The sequence below is a fragment of the Ursus arctos genome, chromosome X, assembly GCF_023065955.2.
Source record: "Ursus arctos isolate Adak ecotype North America chromosome X, UrsArc2.0, whole genome shotgun sequence".
In the NCBI taxonomy this organism is placed as follows: domain Eukaryota; kingdom Metazoa; phylum Chordata; class Mammalia; order Carnivora; family Ursidae; genus Ursus; species Ursus arctos.
The window spans coordinates 40,756,333-40,776,921 of NC_079873.1; the positions used below are offsets into that span (position 1 = coordinate 40,756,333).

Below are 20,589 nucleotides of genomic sequence, written 5' to 3' on the forward strand. Positions count from 1 at the left end.
GGCAGGCTACATGTGCCAGTAAGATGGAGCTTTCTTGGTAGGAACAGGTCCAGAAGTTGGTTTAGTAAGCAGTGAATCAAATATGAACAAACTCTGGGCCCAAAGACAGACCCTACTGGAGAGCATGCAGCCCTCAGAGCTTAAGCCAAGGCCCATGCCATCACTGCCTCTGCCCGGAGGCCCACCCACCCCATGCCCCACACAGAACAGAGGCGCTCAGGGGAAACTGACATTTGGTTTTATTGTGCCAAGGACATTACAGATGGTGGATCTTGTCAACACCTGCAGGGCACGGGTGCCCCATCTGCTGAGGCTGCTCCCACTCCCCACGCTCAAATCCTGGGCGGCAGCAGCCACAATCCTCAAAGGTGCCCCCACCCCAAGATTCCAAAGAGACTGGTGGCGGTGGCAGTGGTGGTGGTGTGGAAGCAGTAGGAATGCAGCGAGGTCAGAGTCTCATTGTCCAAAGCCCACGGGACACCTGCCCCCTGCCCCCGCCCCAGCTTGCACTCTAGACCCTGCCCACCTCCACAGAGCTGGAGGCTAGAGACGGCAACCACATCTTTATGCCTCCTGTGCCCCGTGGCCTGCCTGCTCCCAAACCAGAGAGATGCCGCCTTCACAGAGCCAATGCTGTCGTCTACATCACTTTGGATTGGTTGAGTTTATAAGATAAAAGTACATTTTAATAAAGAAAAAATTCAACATTGAAGGCTCAGACATTCTTGGGGTACTGGGAAGGGGAATTCCCACTTCTTCCTCCCACCTCCCCAGCATCATTGTGGAGGTGGGGTGACAAGTATTTCTGATCTTGGAAGGAATGGGGGGCAAGGAGACTTTCCTCTGTCTGAATGTCTCTCCTCAGGGGCTGCCTGGCTGCCAGTTGGTTTGTCTCTGTGTGCCTCTCGCCTACCTTCGGCACCCTTGCCCAAGTCCCCTGTGGAATGCAGGGATGGTGCTGTGCAGGGGGCAACAGGGCACGTCAGCTGGCGAAGACACGGGTGATGGTGGTGGTGGCAGCGATGAGAGGGGGCGCAGGGGTAGGCCAGCCAGAGGGAAGTGGGAAGGAGCAAAAGGAGGGGAGAGAGGGAAGAAGGCAAGAGGGAAGAAAGCCAAAGAAGGTGGGGCGGCACCGGAGGGCAGGAGTGGTGGGGGTTGGGAGGTGGTCTCCAGTCTCTGGGTCTCCATCAACTCTTGTCTGGGGGTGGATCTCTGTGCACTTTGTTTTTCTTCATACTGTCTAGGTATTCCTGTTGCGACACTGCCAGCACCGATGCTAGGATCTCATCATCATCCCAGTCGTTCAGACCTGCTGGGCAAGAGGAAGGGGAAAAGGACGATGGAGCACTCCCAGCGCACCTTCTCCTCAGCCTCTGCTGACCCCTGGCTCTGGAGAAATCCCATACAGGCCCCTCTCCACTTCTTTCTCTACAGAGAAGGCTCCTCTGGCCTACGAAATCCCACACAGATCCCTTCTGGACACATCCCTTAGGCTTGAAAAACTCCCTTTACCTGGGGAGATGACCAAAGGCTATAGAAGCCCCCTCTCGGGACTTGCTGCTTCTTCCATCTCTCCCCCAACTCCCAGATGGCCCCAGGCCCCTAGACAGAGGAGGCTTACCAAAGGCAGAGGGGGACATCTGCTGAATGAGGGCCCGGCACTCCAGAGCAGGGTAGAGGGACACGAGGGGGGAAGTAGCCCGGTCAGCCCCTGCCGAGAACTGGCTGCTTGTACCTGGGGCAGAGGGACAGTCAGAGGCAGGGGGCCCAGGACCTAGGCAGCACCTCCTAACCCCAGCATGCTTCCCTGTCACCAAGTCACTGACCTGGTGCACAGGGCGAAGGAGGTTTGGCAAGAGCTAAGACAGTGCCTGGGGAAGGGGGCTTGATGCCCAGCTCGGTGTGCAGCTCAGGGTGCTCGGGTGAAGAGGCTGAACTCCGCTGCCGCGGGGAGCGGCTGGTCCACTCCTCCAGGCCACTGGAGGCTGCTGCTGTGGCAGAACTGCATGTGGCGCTGGCTTTCCGGGGCTGCGGTGTGGACGGAGGAGGGGGTGAGGGCCGGTGCCAGTTGTGAGCCTCCTCTGCCCCATCCCTGAGGGCTGGCTCGCTCCCAGCGTCCCGGCTATGACAGTTTCTACATAGGCCACCATCATTCCTAGTCACACAGCAGACCGCAGGACGAAGGCCAGCTCCTTAATCCCCCCTCACTTCCTTGCAGCCAATCTGGCAGGAAACCTGTACCTCCGCCTTCAAAATACATTCCAACTCCATCCCCTTTCCTCCCTAGCCAGCACCGCCACCCGCCACCACTGGGACTCCTCTAGTAGCTTCCACCTCACTGGTCCCCTGCTTCTCCCCCTAACCCCCTAGACTCCGTGCTGCACTCAGCAATCAGGGGGATCCTGTCCCTCCTCTGCTCACAACCCTCCCAAAGGCTTCTGCCTCACTCACAGTAAAAGCCAAAGTCCTCAGCACAGCCCATAGCCCCTTCTCAACCCGGCCCCACCACCTACCTCTCCAACTACTGCATTCTGCTCAGCCACACTGGCCTCCGGGCCGCTCCCAAATCACACCAGGGGCACACTCTCCCTCAGGGCCTTGCTCTTGCTGGCCTTCTGCCTGGCCTGGCACATGCACTCAGCTAACTGCCTCACCTTCTGCAAGCTTTTGCTCACATCTCACCTGCTCTGAGGCCTACCCTGACCATACTATCTCATCCTGTTAACTCTTGGCTCCCTTCACCCCGCTCTACATGTTTCATCTGTCCCACCTCTCACTCATCTATTCATTGTTTACTGTTTCTTTTGTTTCACTCTGCAAAAATGTAAGCACCTCATGGACAGGGATCTGGGCCTGCCCGGCTCACCAATGTAACCCCGTACACTGAGAAGAGGGCCTGGCACAGACCTGCAAGAAATATTTTTGTAGAAATTACTCAACTCTTACAACATCTGCAGTCACTCTAAACTCCTTGTGATTCCTCAAATGCCTGCCTGCTCTGCCCCATCCCTGCCCTAAAAATCCAACCTTCCTGTGTGAAGATTGACCAGAGTCCCCATGTCCGCTGGCCTCCCAGCCAGGGTCAAGGGCCTCACTGACGTATCTGTCTCCCTCAGTAGACAGGGGATCACCGAGAGTGGAATAGGCCAAACCTAATTTTACATCCTCAACACAGAGCCTGACACACAAGGACATTCAACAAAAGCTTGTCCCTCTGGAACTATCAATCCCACATGTCACCGCCAGTGGCTGGCCTCCCTCACTCCTTAAGAGCCTGTTCTGCAAAGGTGTTGAGAGTTCTAAGGCACAATGCCAAGACTAAGGCCAAGATGTGGTACAGAACGGGCTGAGAGCTTCCTTCTCTCCCAGATGTCAAAACTGCTTAATTTCATCTGCGTGTACAGGGGCAGAGGATGTGAAGTAAGGGGTTCTTGGCCAGGCCAGTGACAGAGCCCAGGACTCACCTGGCTAGGGCCACGGACTTGGCGGGCCTGTTTCTCCTGATCCCTCAGCCACTGCAGGTAGGATTCTCGAGCCACCTGCTCCTCAATGGCCTCATTTGTGGCTTCCCAGTCTGTGGCCCGCTTCTTGTCTTCCAGCATTTGCTGTTCAATCCATGACTCCTCTGATGTTTTTATGGCATTCTTCATCAGGGACTGCTCTGCAAACTGCAAGGCAGGGAGGAACAGGGATACGGGGTGACACTCTGAACTCTGGCCAGGAGCCAGAACCGGCTCAGGATTGTGGGCATATAGGCCCAGAAGAGAGGAGATAGGAAGGCAGGTACTCTTACTAAGCACCCCCCTGAGCAGGCTGCCTATTCATCAAGAATTGGGGGAAAGACAGGCTTCGGTAGTGGGACTTGTCATTCCAAATTCCTATGCTCGGAAGCCCTGCTCCCAACCCCAAGACACCTTGAGTGAAGTACTATATCTGGGGAAGCCAGGTGCTGGAACTTAAAGACGCCTCACCCAGCGATGAGTCAGTTTCATAATGCTGAGACCTTCCTCACCTATGCCCAGATGGGACAAGGAGAAAAGATGACCTCAGAAGTTAGCTGAGTGTACACAGGGTAAAGGGAGTATTTGGACATTTAAGGGGATAAGAAGACGTTATCATCACAGGAAGGGGTGCTACAAATTGTGGGACATTGTAGGAGAGTGCTTTTGGTCAGGCTATAAGACACAACAGCATTTAAAAAAATGAAGTAATAAAAAATACCAGAGCATATTCTAGGCATTAAATGCAAGTATTGCTCAGTGAAACTTTAACATTATTTTAATGCAAATACACACACTACACACCATGTGGGTATTAAGTTATGATGTAAAATGTAATTTTTTACCTATGTATAATAGTCCAAAAAGTATGTAAAACTCTATGTTAGAACAAGCCAATTTAAAAATGGGGAAAGAAAGTCTAAACACCCAATTTCCTCAAAGAAGATATACAGATGGCAAATAAGCACATGAAAAGACGCTTAACACCATTTGTCATCAGAGAATTGCAAATTAAAACTGATGAGGTACCTTATCAGTGGAGATATCAGTTAAAAACTGTAGCTTCACAGAGATACGGATGGTTACATAAGTAGATAAGTGTATACACATAGGTTAGTATACACAGATCTACCTCCTTGCTCTGTCAGCTGAAAGGGCCTAGAAGCAAGGACACCCCAGTAACAAGGAGCACACTCAGCACCCAGATCTTGGTTTCTAAAAACATATTCCAATAAAAGGAACCAGGGCTCCTTGGAGAAATGGCTGGTTCTAGGACTGGGGCAAGAAATACACAAAATGAACCTGGAGCACCTCATAGTGCCAGAAAGTAAGAAAGTGCTACAAAATGAAACAAAATAAACAAATAAAAACAACAAAAAAAAAATACCAAAAACCGAAAAACCAACCCACCACCACAATGATGGGGGTATGTCAAAGCAATGCAGGAACCAACCGAGAGCGCTCCCAATAGCCAAAACTGGAACAATGTGAGCATCAAATAAATGTAGTATTGGACTATAACTCAAAATATAAAAGTATAAAAGAAATACCCTTGAGTCCCTAGTGATATAAATAAATGGGGGACAAGAGACAACTCTCCCTTGCAGAAGAATTCTACATAATTTATATAGATACGCTGCCCTCAAGAAGACGGAGCATAACCTCCACTTCTTCAGTGTGGGCTGTACATAATGACTTCCTTCCGAACAGGACAGTAGGGAAAAGGGAATGGGGGGACAGAGTAATTTTACAGTGGAGAAAATCTGACAAACACTACTTCTGCCAGGGGTCAAGTTCAACATCAACAGTCATAAATCATGTTCCCAGTATATACCATTGATATGATGTGACGAGAATTGTACTTTACCACTGTGATCTTCCTCCCTAAAACCCATAACCCCAGTCTAATCATGGGAAAAACATCAGACAAATTTCAAAAAAGAAACATCCTACAATATACCTGACCAGTACTCCTCAATACTGTCAAGGTCATCAAAAACATGAAAGTGTGAGAAACCGTCACAGACAAGGGAGCCTAAAGAGACATGATGACTTTAGTTAATAATACTGTATCAATATTGGTTCATATATTGTAACAAATGTATCATAGTCATCCAATATGTTAATAAAAGTGAAACTGTGTGCAGGGGGGAGGAGGACACATGGGAACTCCAGACTACCTTCTCAATTTTTTTGTAAATTTAAAACCGTTCTAAACAATTAAGTCTACAAACAAATAAAAAATCCTTACAGCATTCACCTTTTTTTTTTTAAGATTTCATTTATTTATTTGACAGAGAGAGAGACAGCCAGTGAGAGAGGGAACAAAGCAGGGGGAGTGGGAGAGGAAGAAGCAGGCTCCCAGCGGAGGAGCCCAATGTGGGGCTCGATCCCAGGACTCCGGGATCACGCCCTAAGCCGAAGGCAGACGCTTAACGACTGAGCCACCCAGGCGCCCCAGCATTCACATTTTTAAAAAAGTTAAAAAAAAAAAAAAGAATCGAGTGGGACTTGGGTGCCTGGGTGGCTCAGCCAGTTAAGCATCTGCCTTCGGCTCAGGTCATGATCCCAGGGTCCTGGGACTGAGCCCCACATCAGGCTCTCTGCTCAGCAGGGAACCTGCTTCTCTCTCTCCCTCTGCCCCTCCCCTCTGCTTGTGCTTGCTCTGTCAAATGAATAAATAAAATCTTAAAAAAAAAAAAAAGAAACGAGTGGGGCACCAAGGTGGCACAGTCAGTTAAGCTTCCAACTCTTGGCTTCCTCTCAGGTCATGATCTCAGGGTCGTGAGATCAAGCCCCAGGTTGAGCTGTGCGTTCAGCGTGGACTCTGTTTGAGATTATCTCTCCCTTTCCCTCTGCCCCTGCCACCATGCTCTCTCTCAAATAAATATATCTTAAAATTTTAAATCTTAAAAAAATCTTAAAATCTTTAAAAAAAATCTTAAAAAAAAAGAAACGAGTGACCAGACCACAAAAAATCATGGATGAATTTTAAATTTAAATATGTGGTGTTACGTGAAAGAAGCCACTCTGAGAAAAACTACATACTGTTATGATTCTAACTCCATGACATTCTAGAAAAGGCAAAATTAGAGTCTGTAAACAGATCAAAGATAAAAACAAGGAAATTCAGAGAAACTGTCAGAGCCAAGAAGAGCCAGAGGAGACATGACAACTAAATGTAGTAAGGTCTCGTGGATGGGATTCTGGAACAGATAAGATCATTAGGGAATGACTGAGGTCATTTAAATAAAGGATGATCTTTAGTTAATATATCAATATCAGTTTATTAATTGTGGCAAATGTTATATGCTGATATGTTCATCATAGTGGGGAATATGTAAATTCTCTAATCTCAGTAATTCTGTAAATCTAAAACTGTTCTAAAATTAAAGGTTTACTTAAAAAACAAAATTAAAAAAAAAAACCCATGTTGGAGGGTGTGTTGGTGTTAGGGTGTGCGTTTCCTAAAATGAGGCAGGGGCACTTTTCTGTTTGTAGGAAGTGAAACCCGAACAGAAGATAGCAAAACCCCCAGAAGATGACTGTTTATGAGAGAGAACGAGAATCTGTCAGCATGTGCTGGAAAATGTACTGCCGCCTTCTGAGCACCTCCCAGGCAACGGGCCCAGTTGTTAGGCACTTTCTGTATTGACCGAGCGGCCAGCTCACATTACCTGCATAATCTGCCCTAGGTCCCACAGCCAGTAAGTGGTAAGGCCAGGCCTGCATTTCAAGTCTCTGTGACCACAGCTGTCTAGAACTGCCGAGTTTCGGAGGATCCATGTGGGTGCCGAGATACCCAGACCAAGCCCAGATGTGCCTCCATATACCAAAATGCCAACCCTCAACAGGCACAAAAGACGGGTAAGCCAGCTCAGACATGCAAATGGAGACCACCGAAAGAGCTCCGAGAGATCACCTTGGGTAACTCCCTAGTTTTACAGACGTGAGAGTTCAGGGGCAACTCAAGGGACAGGACATTTTTGTGGGCTAGGGCAGAACTGAGACCCCCAAAGGAAGTTTCTGGCCTCTCTATCTAGCAGCCATCCTGGGCATGGGGACCCACTTACCCCGGGTTTGAATGATGGCAGGCCTAGCCCCACACCAATGGTGGCCTTGTTGGGATTCACCACTGAATTGTAGTGGATATTCCGATGGTAGCTGACGCGGATGGGTTCATCCTCGTTCTGATGGATCCCATGGAATGTGTTGATGGGTTCTGCAGAGAAAAAAAGGAAGGAGCATCCACAGTGGGCCGGGCAGGGCAGGCTCGGACCAGGTGCAGTCAGCCGCTCACCTACCCACCACAGAAGTACCTGTGCTATACTGGTACACCTCCACGGGCCGGTTGTACATCTCAGCCATGGCCTGCATCTCAATGTGGTTGCCATGGCAGTTGTTTTTCCGCTTCCTGTTGATGTAGGTGGTGAAGTCCTCTGTGACATAGTTGGAGAAGTAGTCAGCATTCTTCATCTGCAGAACAGATCGGAGAGTCAGGTCTGTGCGGGGAGGGGATGCACCCACTCTGCCCCTGCCCCACAGCCTCCGCAATGTCTCACCAGATAGTCCATGCAATGCTTCCGCACAACCTCATGCATGTCCTGGTCTCCATACACCTGGTCAGCTGTGGGGACAGAAGAAAGGAGAAGCGGGGGTCAAGAGCTGCCATAGAGGGGGGCGCCTGGGTGGCACATCGGTTAAGCGTCTGCCTTCGGCTCAGGGCATGATCCCGGCGTTATGGGATCGAGCCCCACATCAGGCTCCTCCGCTATGAGCCTGCTTCTTCCTCTCCCACTCCCCCTGCTTGTGTTCCCTCTCTCACTGGCTGTCTCCATTTCTGTCGAATAAATAAATTAAAAAAAAATTAAAAAAAAAAATCTATGGGGCGCCTGGGTGGCACAGCGGTTAAGCGTCTGCCTTCGGCTCAGGGCGTGATCCCGGCGTTATGGGATCGAGCCCCACATCAGGCTCCTCTGCTGTGAGCCTGCTTCTTCCTCTCCCACTCCCCCTGCTTGTGTTCCCTCTCTCGCTGGCTGTCTCTATCTCTGTCAAATAAATAAATAAAATCTTAAAAAAAAAAAAAAAAGAATAGGAGAGTACAGGCAATAGGAACGCAACCACAGGCCTCTCAGGCAGATGAGTTTGCAGGGCTTGCCCGGCCACCCAAACAAGTCAATAAACATTTTAAGTCCCCTAAGTGGCCTCGAGCTCCAGCAATTCCACACCCCGACTTCACTCTTCACATGAGGAAGCTAAGGCTGGGGGAGTTTATGGCTTCACCAAGGTCACACAGCAAGTCAGTCTGAGAGATTCAACTCTAGAATACAGTTTTCCTGACTCCTGGGAGCCAGCATGGCCTTCGTAGGTTAAAAATAAATAAAAAAGAAGAAACCATAAAAACTGGGCTCCGGGCCTAGTTCTGCCAGGTACTAGTGAGCTAAACAACCAGAGGCAAGCGACCCAAGTGCCCTGAGCCTCATACGCTTCACATGTAAAACAGGAACAAGCACGTAACTCCCTGGCAGGCCTCTTGTAGGATCAACAAAATAATGGGTATGAGGTGACCAGCACTGGGCTTGGGACAGAACAGTCACTCAATAAATCAGAGGCCCCTACCCAGAGTGGGGCCTGAATGTGGGGTACTGTGAAGGTGACAGAGGTGAATAAAATCCTGCCCCTGTCTGCAAGAAGCATATAATCTAGCAAGAGAAATAAGACATGAACATAAGCTTAATTTGGGAAAGGCAGCCTGTGGCCCAAATGGTCTAGGTGTCACAGGGCTTCTGTCAAAATAAGAGCCAGGCTCCCCTTGCCTTACTTGAGGATCTTCACACATGCCATTTCCTCTTTTTGGAAGCATTCTTTCCATCCTCCTTGGCTGCCTACTTGTCAAACGCCCATGTGTTCTTTAGGCAGTTCCCTAGCCCTCCCACCCTCCAGAGCACTTCTATCACCAGATTTATTAAAGGTGTGTGCAGACTTCCTCTGCCTGACCACTCTGACTCCCACTGAGGGCTGAGAGCAAGTCACATCCAAGTCCATCCCAGCTCAGGCTCGATACAGTGCAGTAAACTGGGACCAGTTTGCTGAGTAGATGGACAGGCCGGGGGAGCCAGGGAGTCTTCTCCCTGGGAAATTAAAGTGGGCTTAAAGACGAGGCACGCCTGATGTCCACTGGCTAAGACGAAGAGGGAATTTCCCTTTGTCTCCCCGAAGGACTGTTGCTCTGATGGGATCTCCCTGGGGCACCAGGGCAGGGGCAGCCCGCAGGGAACGCCGCAGAGGTCTTCCATGACAGCCAGTCTACCTCTGAAGAATCGCCAGAACGCCTTCGCTGCCCTCCTCTTCCCTCCCTTAAGGATTCTGTGAGGTAAGGAGGAAAAGGTTGCTCTGAGACAGAAAATGGGGCCCATGCCTGTCTCACGTCCTCTTGGAGGTGCAGAGACCTGAGGGGGAGGGGAGCTGTGAAGGCGGGAAGGGGTAGCCCCTTCACCCATGTAAACAAGGATGTGGGTTCTGCGGCCACACTCTCCCCCGCCCCCCCCCCAGCAGCACTTCCAGCAAGTCACGTGCCCTGCACAGAGGCTGGGGGCCCCCTGCTGCCGCCTTTCTTAGAAGCCAGGACCACAGAGCCCGCTGTGGCTGCCCGAGAGCTATTTATGTAGAATGAGCTTGGGGTGCTGAGGAGGCAGTGCTGCCAACAGCTGCAGTAAACAGGAACTGAGATGGCGGCAAAGGGGTTAAACAGAGGCTGGCCTGCCAAGCTCAAGGCGATGGCTGAGATGTTCTTCGGGAGGGATCAAGAGGCATTTCCTGGGAGATGGCTCTACCTGAGCTGGATGCAGGATGCAAGAAAATGGAGGAAAGGGGAGACTGGAAAAGGGAAGGGAGCTGAGGGAAGCTTGAAGGCCCCCCATTCCACCGCCATCAGCTCCCTTGCCTAGCAGAAAGGCTCTGTTGCCTCCTAGCTGTGCGGCACCGGACAAGGCCTTCAAGCTCTCTGGGCCACAATGTCTTCATCCATGAAGGGGAGAGTAACTCCTCTTCCTTTCACAGGGGGCTGTCAAAACAAGGGGTAGGGTTTGCCGAATGCCTACAATGTACTAGGTGTTCAAGAAATGAACCTAGGAGCTCCGTTTGTCGTGAGTGGACAACGACTCTCTCAGACAGCTAACCATCCCCAAGTCAGTCAGAATGTCACCGGAACCATTTATTAGGCCCTTCCTCACTTCTGTCGCACTTCCTCAGCCAGAGGAAAGCCCCGAACAAGAAGTCTAGGCTGTCCCTCCTCACAGAGGCAGGGCTGGCTCTCTGCCTTTACTGAACCCAAAGGTCCACAGGCCTACCTTATGTCTGTAGTTCAAATCTTCAGCAACCAAATTAACATCAAATCAATAATACAGGCTTCACAAAACAGGGTCCTTAAATGACTTTCTCTACCTACCTACCTGTAAAGTATCCCCTTCTCTCCTCAACCCTAAAATGCACTGATAGGTGGTATTGTACATGCATTTAAATCACAGCTTTTGTTGGGGGGGGGCGGCACGACCCACCTCACTGATTCTAAGATATACACTAGTTTTGGGGCACCTGGGTGGCTCAGTCGTTAAGCATCTGCCTTCGGCTTGGGTCATCCTGGGATCAAGCCCTGCATCAGGCTCCCCTCTCAGCAGGGGGCCTGCTTCTCCCTCTCCCTCTGCTTGTGTCCCCTCGCTCGCTGTCTGTCAAATAAATAAAATCTTTTTAAAAAATCAGATATGGGGCGCCTGGGTGGCACAGCGGTTAAGCGTCTGCCTTCGGCTCAGGGCGTGATCCTGGAGTTCTAGGATCGAGCCCCACATCAGGCTCTTCCGCTATGAGCCTGCTTCTTCCTCTCCCACTCCCCCTGCTTGTGTTCCCTCTCTCGCTGGCTGTCTCTATCTCTGTCGAATAAATAAATAAAATCTTTAAAAAAAATAAATAAAAATAAAAATAAAAAATAAAAAATCAGATATACGCTAGTTTTGGGATCATCAATGTGGAAGAAAATGTGCATATCTGAACACCAAGGAAACTGAGCAATAATACTTCCCCAATGGGGGAGAGAAGGATCTTTTCAGTGATATTACGGTGGGATAACCATCCAGGGCAGGGCTAAAATACAGGAAGTCCTCCTTATTGAGGCAATGCTTGTCTGACTTTGCTAGCCCCACCTCCGTCCTCCAGAAAGCCCTCTTCCTCCCAAAGGGTTGGCATATGGGACTAGGGGCTGGGCTGGGCTTCCCTGTGGAGGCCAAGGTGGGCGAAAGGGCCCAATGGACCTGCAGAGGTAGGGGAATTCAGAGAACTTGTTTTGATAGAAACCGAAACTCCTCTTCTTGCTGACGCTGCACTTGTGGGCAACCTGCACCTGCTCTCCCCTCCCAGAGTCCAGCTGAAGGGGGTCCCCCACTACCTCATCTCTGTCCCAAACCCAGAGAGGGCTCGGAAATCCTCTGGACAATACCACAATTGGTTCCACCAAGGCCTTTTCACATTCCAACTTATTCCATCTTCACCCCAAAAAGCCCTACTTTACACAGGAGGGATAACTGAGGTACAGAAATGTGGCAGAGCTGGCCCAAGGTCATACATCAGGGAGGGTAAACGCCAGGTTCTCAAGGAGTACCTGGGAACTTCAAATACTGATGCTCCAAATGATGTTACCACTACCCCCAATCCAGCTATCGCCTTAGCCGCCTGCCTGCCGAGGGCAAGGCCTGATTCTGCCTCAGTTTCCCCACCAGCACAAGCGGGAATCAGCTGGAACCCTGGAAAGGCCTGGGAGTGGGCAGAAATTACAGAGAGGTCAGCATAAACCTTACCTCCCCACACCCTACGCCTGTCCTTTCTCTGAGCACGGTGAGACACGCGCAGAGAAACGCGTATGTGTGTGCGCGCGCATGCATACACATATACACACACAAAGCTAGCAGATCCTGCAAAGGGTGTTCCCTGAAGCCAAATAGCTGTACCACCCTCACAACTACAGAGACCTATCGCATTCAACAAGTAGCTGCCCTTGCTGCTAACTAAGACTAAAGGTTGGATGAGAGGCAAAGCTGTATAAACTGAGGGCCCTCACCTCCTTCCCACCCTCTGCCAGGGCTTAATGGGAGGGAGGAGAGCCAACAGCTCTAACAGACTTGCCTCAGTCTCATTCCCCTATTGCCTGGGGGAAGGTCCCTCAAACCCCTCTAATCCCTCTTCCTCAGGCTCCCTAAAATAGTCACTATTTGCCAAAGAGTTATGTGGAGAAGCAAGACAGGAAAGCCTGGCCTATCTAAAGGAGTTTAATGAAGTACAGGGCCCTACCATTTGTTCTAGAGGCACCTGGGACCTGCTTCCCTGCCAGGTTGCTGCCTGCCTGCCTGCCAGAAGAGCCACAGCAAGCTCTGCTGAGGAAAGAGAAGGAAGCCTGCTGTCTGCAAGGAATCTAAAAACAAACAAACCACACAAACGTGTGTACACACAGCAGCAGGGGGAGACAGGAACCTGATCTGTTCCCCACTTGCCTCCTGGCCCCATCGAGGAGATGAGCCAGGAAAAAGGCCTCCCCTGCCTGTCACGCAGCTGTGGTGTGCGTCTGACCCGTGGCCCCAAATGGCGCGCCCTCAGTGGGGGAGACACCCTCAGTGAGAGCAGAGAGAACTCAGTCCTCTTGATAGCCTGGTCTCTGAGATGCCCGCTCTTCTACTCAAGGATTCCCGCGACAAAGATGGGGAAACTGAGGAAGCAAGGCAGAAAGAGCCCAATGGAAACTGGTGCTCATGGGAGTCCATGAGAATCTTCTCCCTCTGGCCTAGTTCAACCTCAAACACCTATGTTCTGACACTGGCTATGTGATCTAGATAATAGGGTCCTGGCTTTCTCGTTAAGGCCTCAGTTTCCCCATTTATAAAACAGTCAAAATTAATCGAAGCTCCATCCCTCCAACACTGATGGTCCAGGCTGTTTCTGGGCCCCACCATTCTAACATGTACAGCTCCAGCTGGTTCCTCACGGCCCGTGCAGACAGACGCATGTGTGGCCTCCACTTTGCCCACAGAGGCCAGGGCCAAGGCCAGAGGTTTTCGCTGAGTCAAAGTCCTATGTGGAAAGGGCAGGAGAGAAGCAGACGCACGTTTCCAGGAGGAGGTTATCTGAGCCTAGCAGGGACAGGGTGGGCCACAGGATACCTCAGGAACTCAGGCTCCTATTTCCACTCCACCCAAGCCTTCACTGATGCTCACAAGTCCCCAACAGGGGGTTGTGGGAGAGAGCAGTGAATACTGGTTCACACGAGGGACTCCCAGACCTCGGAGGCAAAACAGAGGGCAGAAGGCCACCTGCCTCAGGATTCCCAACAGTAGAGGACCACGGGATCCTAGATGGAGGAAGTAAGGCCCAGAGAGGTCAAGGAATATACGTGAGGTCACCCAGCCAGTTGACAGCTAAGTTGAAAAGCTAGGGCTTTCCTAGGGTCATAGAAAGAACATGTCCTTTGGACACCTCTGGGTTCCCATGCCAGTTCCACCACTAATGACCCTGAGCATGTCATTTCCCTTTCCCGAGCCTCAATTTTCTCACCTATCTCGGGATAACAATCCCAATTTTGCAGGTGAATATGAAGCACCCAGCTGAATGCCAGCAGTCAGGGTCAAAGAACAACACTGCGCCCTCTATGTGTGCAATCCCCCCTCCAATTCCAGCCTTCAGTTATGTGCTCCTACTATGCAATGCATGGCAGGAAGCTAGAACCTGTAGGCCTGCTCACCAGAGCTCAGGGCAACTGCTGCCTGTCCCTGCACAAGTTAGGCTGGAAGCAGAGGGGGAACAGAAAGCCCGAGGACAAAGTCCCCTTCCCAGGCACATGTCCTTTGCACTCTGCCCCAGGGAAACCTACAGATGAGGCCTAAAGACCCAGGGGCCATGTACTTGCAGGGAGTGGCCATGGGGCTTCTGAGGTTTTACAGAGAAAAGCCAAGGGCAGCCCAGTTGGGGGAAATGGGTAGCCATAGTGCTGATAGGGAAAGGCCTTCAACCTGCCGCGGTCAGCTCTTCCTGTAAGCTCAGGCCTTTACTGGAAGGCCCTTGGGGGGTGTCAGAGGGTGTTTGGGGAGGTCAGTTGGATGGACACACATGAAAATATTGCTGTTGAAATGGGTTACTGCACAAGCCAGGTCCTTACTAGCTCCAACATCTGCCTCAAAGGCCACCTGAAACCAAGGTGCCCTGCTGCATTCTCTTACACTCACTCCAGCAGCAGCCCTGTTTGCCCCACATCTAGCCTGAGGCTTCAGCACAGGGCCTAGCACCTAACAGGCCCTGACCTATTATTTCTTTGCCTTCTTTTGGTCCAAGATGCCCCCAAACCCAGCTCTTTCTCTAGGAAACATCCCAGGGAGAACACAGGCTTGAGCCACAGGGGTAGGAGGAGTGGGATTTTCCCAGCCCAGCACACAGTCCACTGCCTGAGCCCCTTCTGCTTGGTAGAACGGGGAGGCAAGCTCCCAACCCTCCTAAACTTCTTCTACTCATTCAACACACATTTGTAGCTCTGAGACCCCACTGAAAACAGCATTCAGGTTTCATCAATGCTCCTGTTCCCTGAGGTTCTACCAGGTGTCCGGCACCAAAGGGATTTACTGAAGTGATCTCATATAACCATTATAACTGAGTCTTCGGCCTCCTGTTACAGCCTCGGAAACAGGCTCAGGAAAACGGAGTTGCTTGCCCAAGTTCACACCAAGAATCAGTGGCACAGTCAGAAGTGGAGTCGGTCCAGGCCACCAGTAGACACGGGGCTAGCCACACAGTGAGAGAATAGGAGACCTTGTAAGGATTCAAGGAGCCCTTCAGAATCAACACCATTTAACAGATGGGAAAACGGCAAGTTTTTGAATCACGGCCAGAAGTAGAAGACAGGGCTTCTGACTCGTACTTCAAGGCTCCTATCAGAGGGCCCTTTTTCCAGGTAGATAGCAGAGCCGCCATGGGAGGGTCAGATCACATTCCCAAATACCCCTGGACACTAGCATAAGGCCTTAGAACTGCCTGTTGGGTCACCTATTCAGAGCCAGAGGGGCCTCAAAGATGTCGCTCAGACTAGATAGATGTTATTAAGGAATTATGATTATTGTTAGGTAGGATAATGACATCTTGGTTACGTTAGGAAAGAAAGAATCTTATCTGTTAGAGAAACATACACAAATATTTACAAATGAAATGATCTGACATTCGGGTTTTGCTTTAAAAATACTCTCGTTTCAGGAGAGTGAAAAAGAGTGGGCGGAGTAGTGATGAAACAAGGCTGGCCATGTGTTGATGACTATTTTGAAGATGAATGATGTACAAGAGAATTCACTATTCTGTTTTTGTGTAAGTTTAAAAAAATCCTACGATCCCAGGGTGACAGCAGTGTGCTGTGGTTAAGAACATGGGTCTCAGGGGGTGCCTGGGTGGCTCAGTCGGTTAAGCCTTCGGCTCAAGCCCGCATCCAGCTCCCTGCTCGCCGGGAGTCTGCTTCTCCCTCTCCCTCTGCCACTCCTCCTGCTTGTGCTCTCTCACTTTTTCTCCCCCTGCCCCTGTCAAATAAATTTTTAAAAAATCTTAAAAAAAAAAAAAAAAGAACATGGGCCCCAGACTAACCCAATCCAGAGACTCCCAACTCTACTACTATCTGACCCTGGGCAAGTCGTTTCCCCGCTCTAAGCTGCTTTTCTCTTCTGACAAATGAAAACCACAGTAGTCCCTACACTTACCTAGCTTGGAGGAGAATGAAAAAGGGTTTCCTTCAGTGTCTGACAGTGCAATCTGTCCCTAAGTAACATTATTTTTTATCACTATTATTGTCATCATTATTACTTTTACACCACCGCACTGCCTCATGACCAAAGGACAGAAGCCAGATACTAACTTGAAGCTGGGGTCTGGAGTCCACCAGTAAACTCTACCTCCAAGCCCCTCCTCAGGGGTTACTCCTAAACACTAGAAATAGCTTAGGGGCAGCCCCAGGCCCTTGAAGGCTGAGGCAGAGACTCACCTACAGCCCGGAAGAGACAGGCGCCGTCCTCCTTCATCTGCTTGATGATGAAGCCCTTCTTGTCTCTCAGGGCCTTTTCAAACCAGTGCTCTTGCTGAAGGGAAGAGGTGGAGGTCAGCAACAGTAAAGGCCTGCACCCGCTCCCCAGGACCCTGCCCTCCAGTTCCCAAAGGGCCCAGCTAACTGGCTGAGAGGACACTGGGCAGGGTCAAGTTCCCAGCCCTGCTTGACACCCCATGCACATGGAGAAGGAGGAGACCCTTTCTTTTGGGAATTAGTCATTGTGTGAGCAGAAGACTTGCTCCCAGAAGGGTCTTATCTGTTTTCTGACGGGCCCTGCTGACCATGTTGGGAATCCAATACTGGGCTCCCACAGGCAGCCAGAGGCCCAGACCTAGCAAGTACTGGGGGCAGGGTGGGGCGGCGGGGGTGGGGGTGGAGACAGACCTGGCTGTATCTCAAGGAGTTTCACCAGTTCACCTGGGGACCCTCCAGCCACTTAAGGTAGGGAAGATGTTGAGGATCCCAAGCCCTACGTATAGCTAGGGAATGTCAAAATATATCGTATAAGGCAAAATGCATATGCTGTATGATCTCACTTATAACTAAACACATTTAACGTATATATGTATGTGCATACAAACACATAAAAATTGTGAAGACCATACAACAAAAATATCACTAAAAGTTGGTATTACACCTGATTTTATTTGACCTTCTTCATGAAAGGTATGCAATCCCTTGTCCAAAATTCTAAAACTCAAAAAGCTTTAAAAACCAAAGTCTTTCTTTAACTCATTTGCCATCATAACCTGACCTGAACTGGCAAGAACCTATGTATCCCACTTGGAGGTGAATATTCAAACATTTCCATGCAGAAGCATTCAGGTGTTTGGTTATGAGGTACTACCACAGACCCCACCAGAGGTGTTACGTAACACACAGTAGACACACCAGGTGATTTTTCTGAATTCTGAAATTTCTCTAAATTCCAAAACACATCTGACCCCAAAGGTTCAGGTTCAGTGAGCGTGTACAAATGTGTATCTTCAGACAAAAAAAAAAAAAAAAATGGAGAGACGAATAGGCAGAAAAGAGTATCTTTAGGGCAGTGATACTACTCCGTATGGTACTTTAATGGTGGTTACATTTCATTATATATTTGTCCAAACCCACAGAATGTACAAAACCAAGAGTGAACCCTAATGTGAACTGTGGACTCTGGGTAATTATGATGTGTCTTACACGGACGGACTGTAACAAACGTACCACCCTGGTGGGGGAATGTTAATAATGGGGGAGACTATACATGTGTGAGGGCAGGGGGTATGTGGGAACTTCCTGTTCATTTTGGGACTCTTATTCAGTTTTGCTGTGGACCTAAATCTGCTCTAAAAAAATTAAGTCGATTTAAAAAAATAATGTCCACGTGTCACTGAAAACGTATTTTCCATTTCAAAACAAAACCAGAAGCTGCAGACCTTTCCCAGGCCCCTCACGCCCTCTGCTGGCCACCAGAAGAAGCCAGCCTTATCCAGCATCCGGGCTAGGGACCAGAAATCCCCAACCTGCTCCTTTGGGACACCACCCTGCCCAGGGATTTAGAGGATCCGGGCTAACTCTAACTAGACAGAGGGGATCACTTCTCTGCAGGCCACTTTCCCCCAGCTCAGGTGAGCAAAATTCCCAGCAGAGTAGGAAGTACAAGGTTCGGAGGCTCTGCGTTCCAACCCAAGCCCTGTCACTCACTTGCTGTGTGATTTCAGGTAAACTACCTCAACTCTCCAAGCCTTAGTTTCCTATCAAATGAGGGATACGTGATCTACCTGACAGAGCTGCCAAGAAGTTCAGAGGAGCTTCAGGGTCTGAACAGGCTTGGTAAGTAACAGGTCCTCAGCCACAGAAGGGGCAGGACTGGCACAGACAGAGACCACGTACAACTGAGAGGCCCTCAACAAGTCCCACGGGAGTGGCTGGACACTAGAGGGTGAAGAGGGGGGTGATGAGGGAATGCCCAGCAGCCCCACCATTAGGGCCCATACCCCAGGAAGGTGTGGCTGGCTTGCCAGAGATGACAAAGGCACCTGGCGTCCCTTAATGGGCTCCCATGGACAGCACGGAGAGTCTTGTTTACACACAGCACTCCAGCATGTGCCTCTCACGCCGCAGAGGCTGTGGACTAGCACACTTCAGCCAGTTCCCCCCCGGTCTGTCCCTGTCCCACAGGGACAGCCATCTCCCAACACCATGGTACCTGTCCCAGCCAGGGGTCACCAGCAGAGAAGCTGCAACTGTGACTACAGGCCCACATTGGGCAGAAAGAGAAGTTGTAAAGACGGGCACATAGCAACCTCCTGCCTTCAAGTGCAAGGGAAAAGGAGACTGAGGGAGAAGGAGATCAAAGAGGAGGAGAGGGGGAACTACTTATTCCTCCAACAAGGGTTTACCAGGCAGCTGCCAAATCAGGCAACGAGGACAGAGAAATGAATCGGACTTGGTCTCTACCCTCCAGAAGCTCACAAACTGCTGGGGGGGGATGTGGAAACAGGGAATGACCACACACAAGTGTGAGCAGGGCAGTGAAAGAGTTGAACATGGTGCTAATAAGACACACAGGAAGGGACCTGAGAAGAGGGGTCACCTGACGGATTAAAACACGAAGACCTCCAGAAATGCTTGTTAACTGGGTAAGAAATCACCTCTGGGTGCCTGGCTGGTTCAGTCAAAGGAGCATGCGCCTCTTGATCTTGGGATGGTGAGTTCAAGCCCCACTTTGGGTGTAAAGATTACCTAAATAAATTCATTTTAAAAAATCACTTCTACCACAAAGCACTAGGGATGCCAGAGGCCCAGTGGTGAGTCCAGCACAGCTAAAGTCCTGGATAGGACTATGCAGGTAAGCAGGGCGGGGCCAGGAAGAAAGATGAACTCATATTAGCCAAATGCCTGCCCCATGCCAGGTGCCTGATGCAAAAGGTGACTTCATTTAATTGTTCTTACCACAGCCCAGATGGCAATGAGCATTATCCTCATTTGACAAAGACAGAAAGAGCTGGGGTTTGGGCACCAGCAAAACCTAGTATATAGAGGCAATGGGGAAGGCCTCATGAGCCACAGCATGGAGATATACCTGGCAGCCCATCCTGGGAAAGTCCTCGTTTGTCTCTAAAAATGAAGGAGGCCCGAGCATACCCTTTGCACAAGTAGGGCTTTGGTCCTGGGGCGATCTGGGCCTGGATCTGGAGGCCAAACCATGACCCTTCCGCTGGCTTTGGCACCAGCAGCCTTAAGGGCTTTGGGTCTGGCTGAAACCTTGCCACTCCCTTTGGGGAGAGAAAAAAGGGAGGCTATGGTCCTGGGCTCCAGGAAGAGTTTAGAGTACCAGAAGTCCGTACCATAGTCTCCTCCTTCCCCTGTCTGGACAGGAGCCTCTGAGAAAGGTACCAACTTGGGAGTTGTTTAGGAAAGTGGTCCAGGAAGGAAAGGCTAGTGGGAGAGAGGGACGGGGGCTAACCCTGCCATTGGTAAGTTTAAGCTACATCAATGTTCTGGCCTGAGAAACTCCAGACAATGAATCTTACAAGCCCATTGCTGAGCCAGTGGGCGAGTCCCTCCACATCCCTGAGCTTCCACAAGGGGGCTAGGCGAAGCTCTTTGACATCAGGGGATCCCAGGTGCAAGACTCTGCAACCTACTGGTCCAAAGGCCCAAGAGAAGTTGAAGCAGACTCTGGGACCCCAATGACTTAGGTTCCAATCCAGCTCCACCAATTACCAACCATGTGATGAGCCACTCTGAAAACTCCACTTTTTCAGTCTGTGAAATGGGATAACAAGCTTCCCAATAACAGGGTAGCTGGAAAGACACAAATGTTACAGGACCTTGCCCAGTAGGAAAGCACTTAATGGGTTCTCTTCTCCTCCCTGGAAGGGAAAAAAGAACACTCCTGTAGAAGGCCTAATGGTGACCACCCAAAGATATCAGGCCCTAATCCCTGGAACCTGCAAATGCTACTTAGTAAGGAACAAGGGTCTTCGGCAGTGT

The 20,589-nt window shown here is 50.3% G+C and overlaps 1 protein-coding gene across 4 annotated transcripts in view; it reads right to left on the bottom strand.

The window, feature by feature from the left end:
• Positions 1-219: 219 nt before the first annotated feature.
• OTUD5 (OTU deubiquitinase 5) overlaps positions 220-20,589 on the bottom strand; it is a 29,887-nt gene continuing 9,517 nt past the window's right edge. Inside the window, exons 2-10 of one of the 4 annotated variants that reach the window (XM_026513396.4) lie at positions 16,546-16,639; positions 8,063-8,127; positions 7,820-7,976; positions 7,574-7,722; positions 5,461-5,535; positions 3,465-3,668; positions 1,827-2,028; positions 1,622-1,735; positions 220-1,309 (exon numbers count right to left, since the gene is read on the bottom strand). In XM_026513396.4, the coding sequence (XP_026369181.1) occupies positions 1,188-1,309; positions 1,622-1,735; positions 1,827-2,028; positions 3,465-3,668; positions 5,461-5,535; positions 7,574-7,722; positions 7,820-7,976; positions 8,063-8,127; positions 16,546-16,639 (1,182 nt within the window). In that variant the 3' untranslated portion in view covers positions 220-1,187. Of the gene's footprint in view, positions 1,313-1,621; positions 1,736-1,826; positions 2,029-3,464; positions 3,669-5,460; positions 5,536-7,573; positions 7,723-7,819; positions 7,977-8,062; positions 8,128-16,545; positions 16,640-20,589 lie in introns of all 4 variants that reach the window. The other 3 variants (XM_026513395.4, XM_026513398.4, XM_026513397.4) reach the window with 3 other exon arrangements.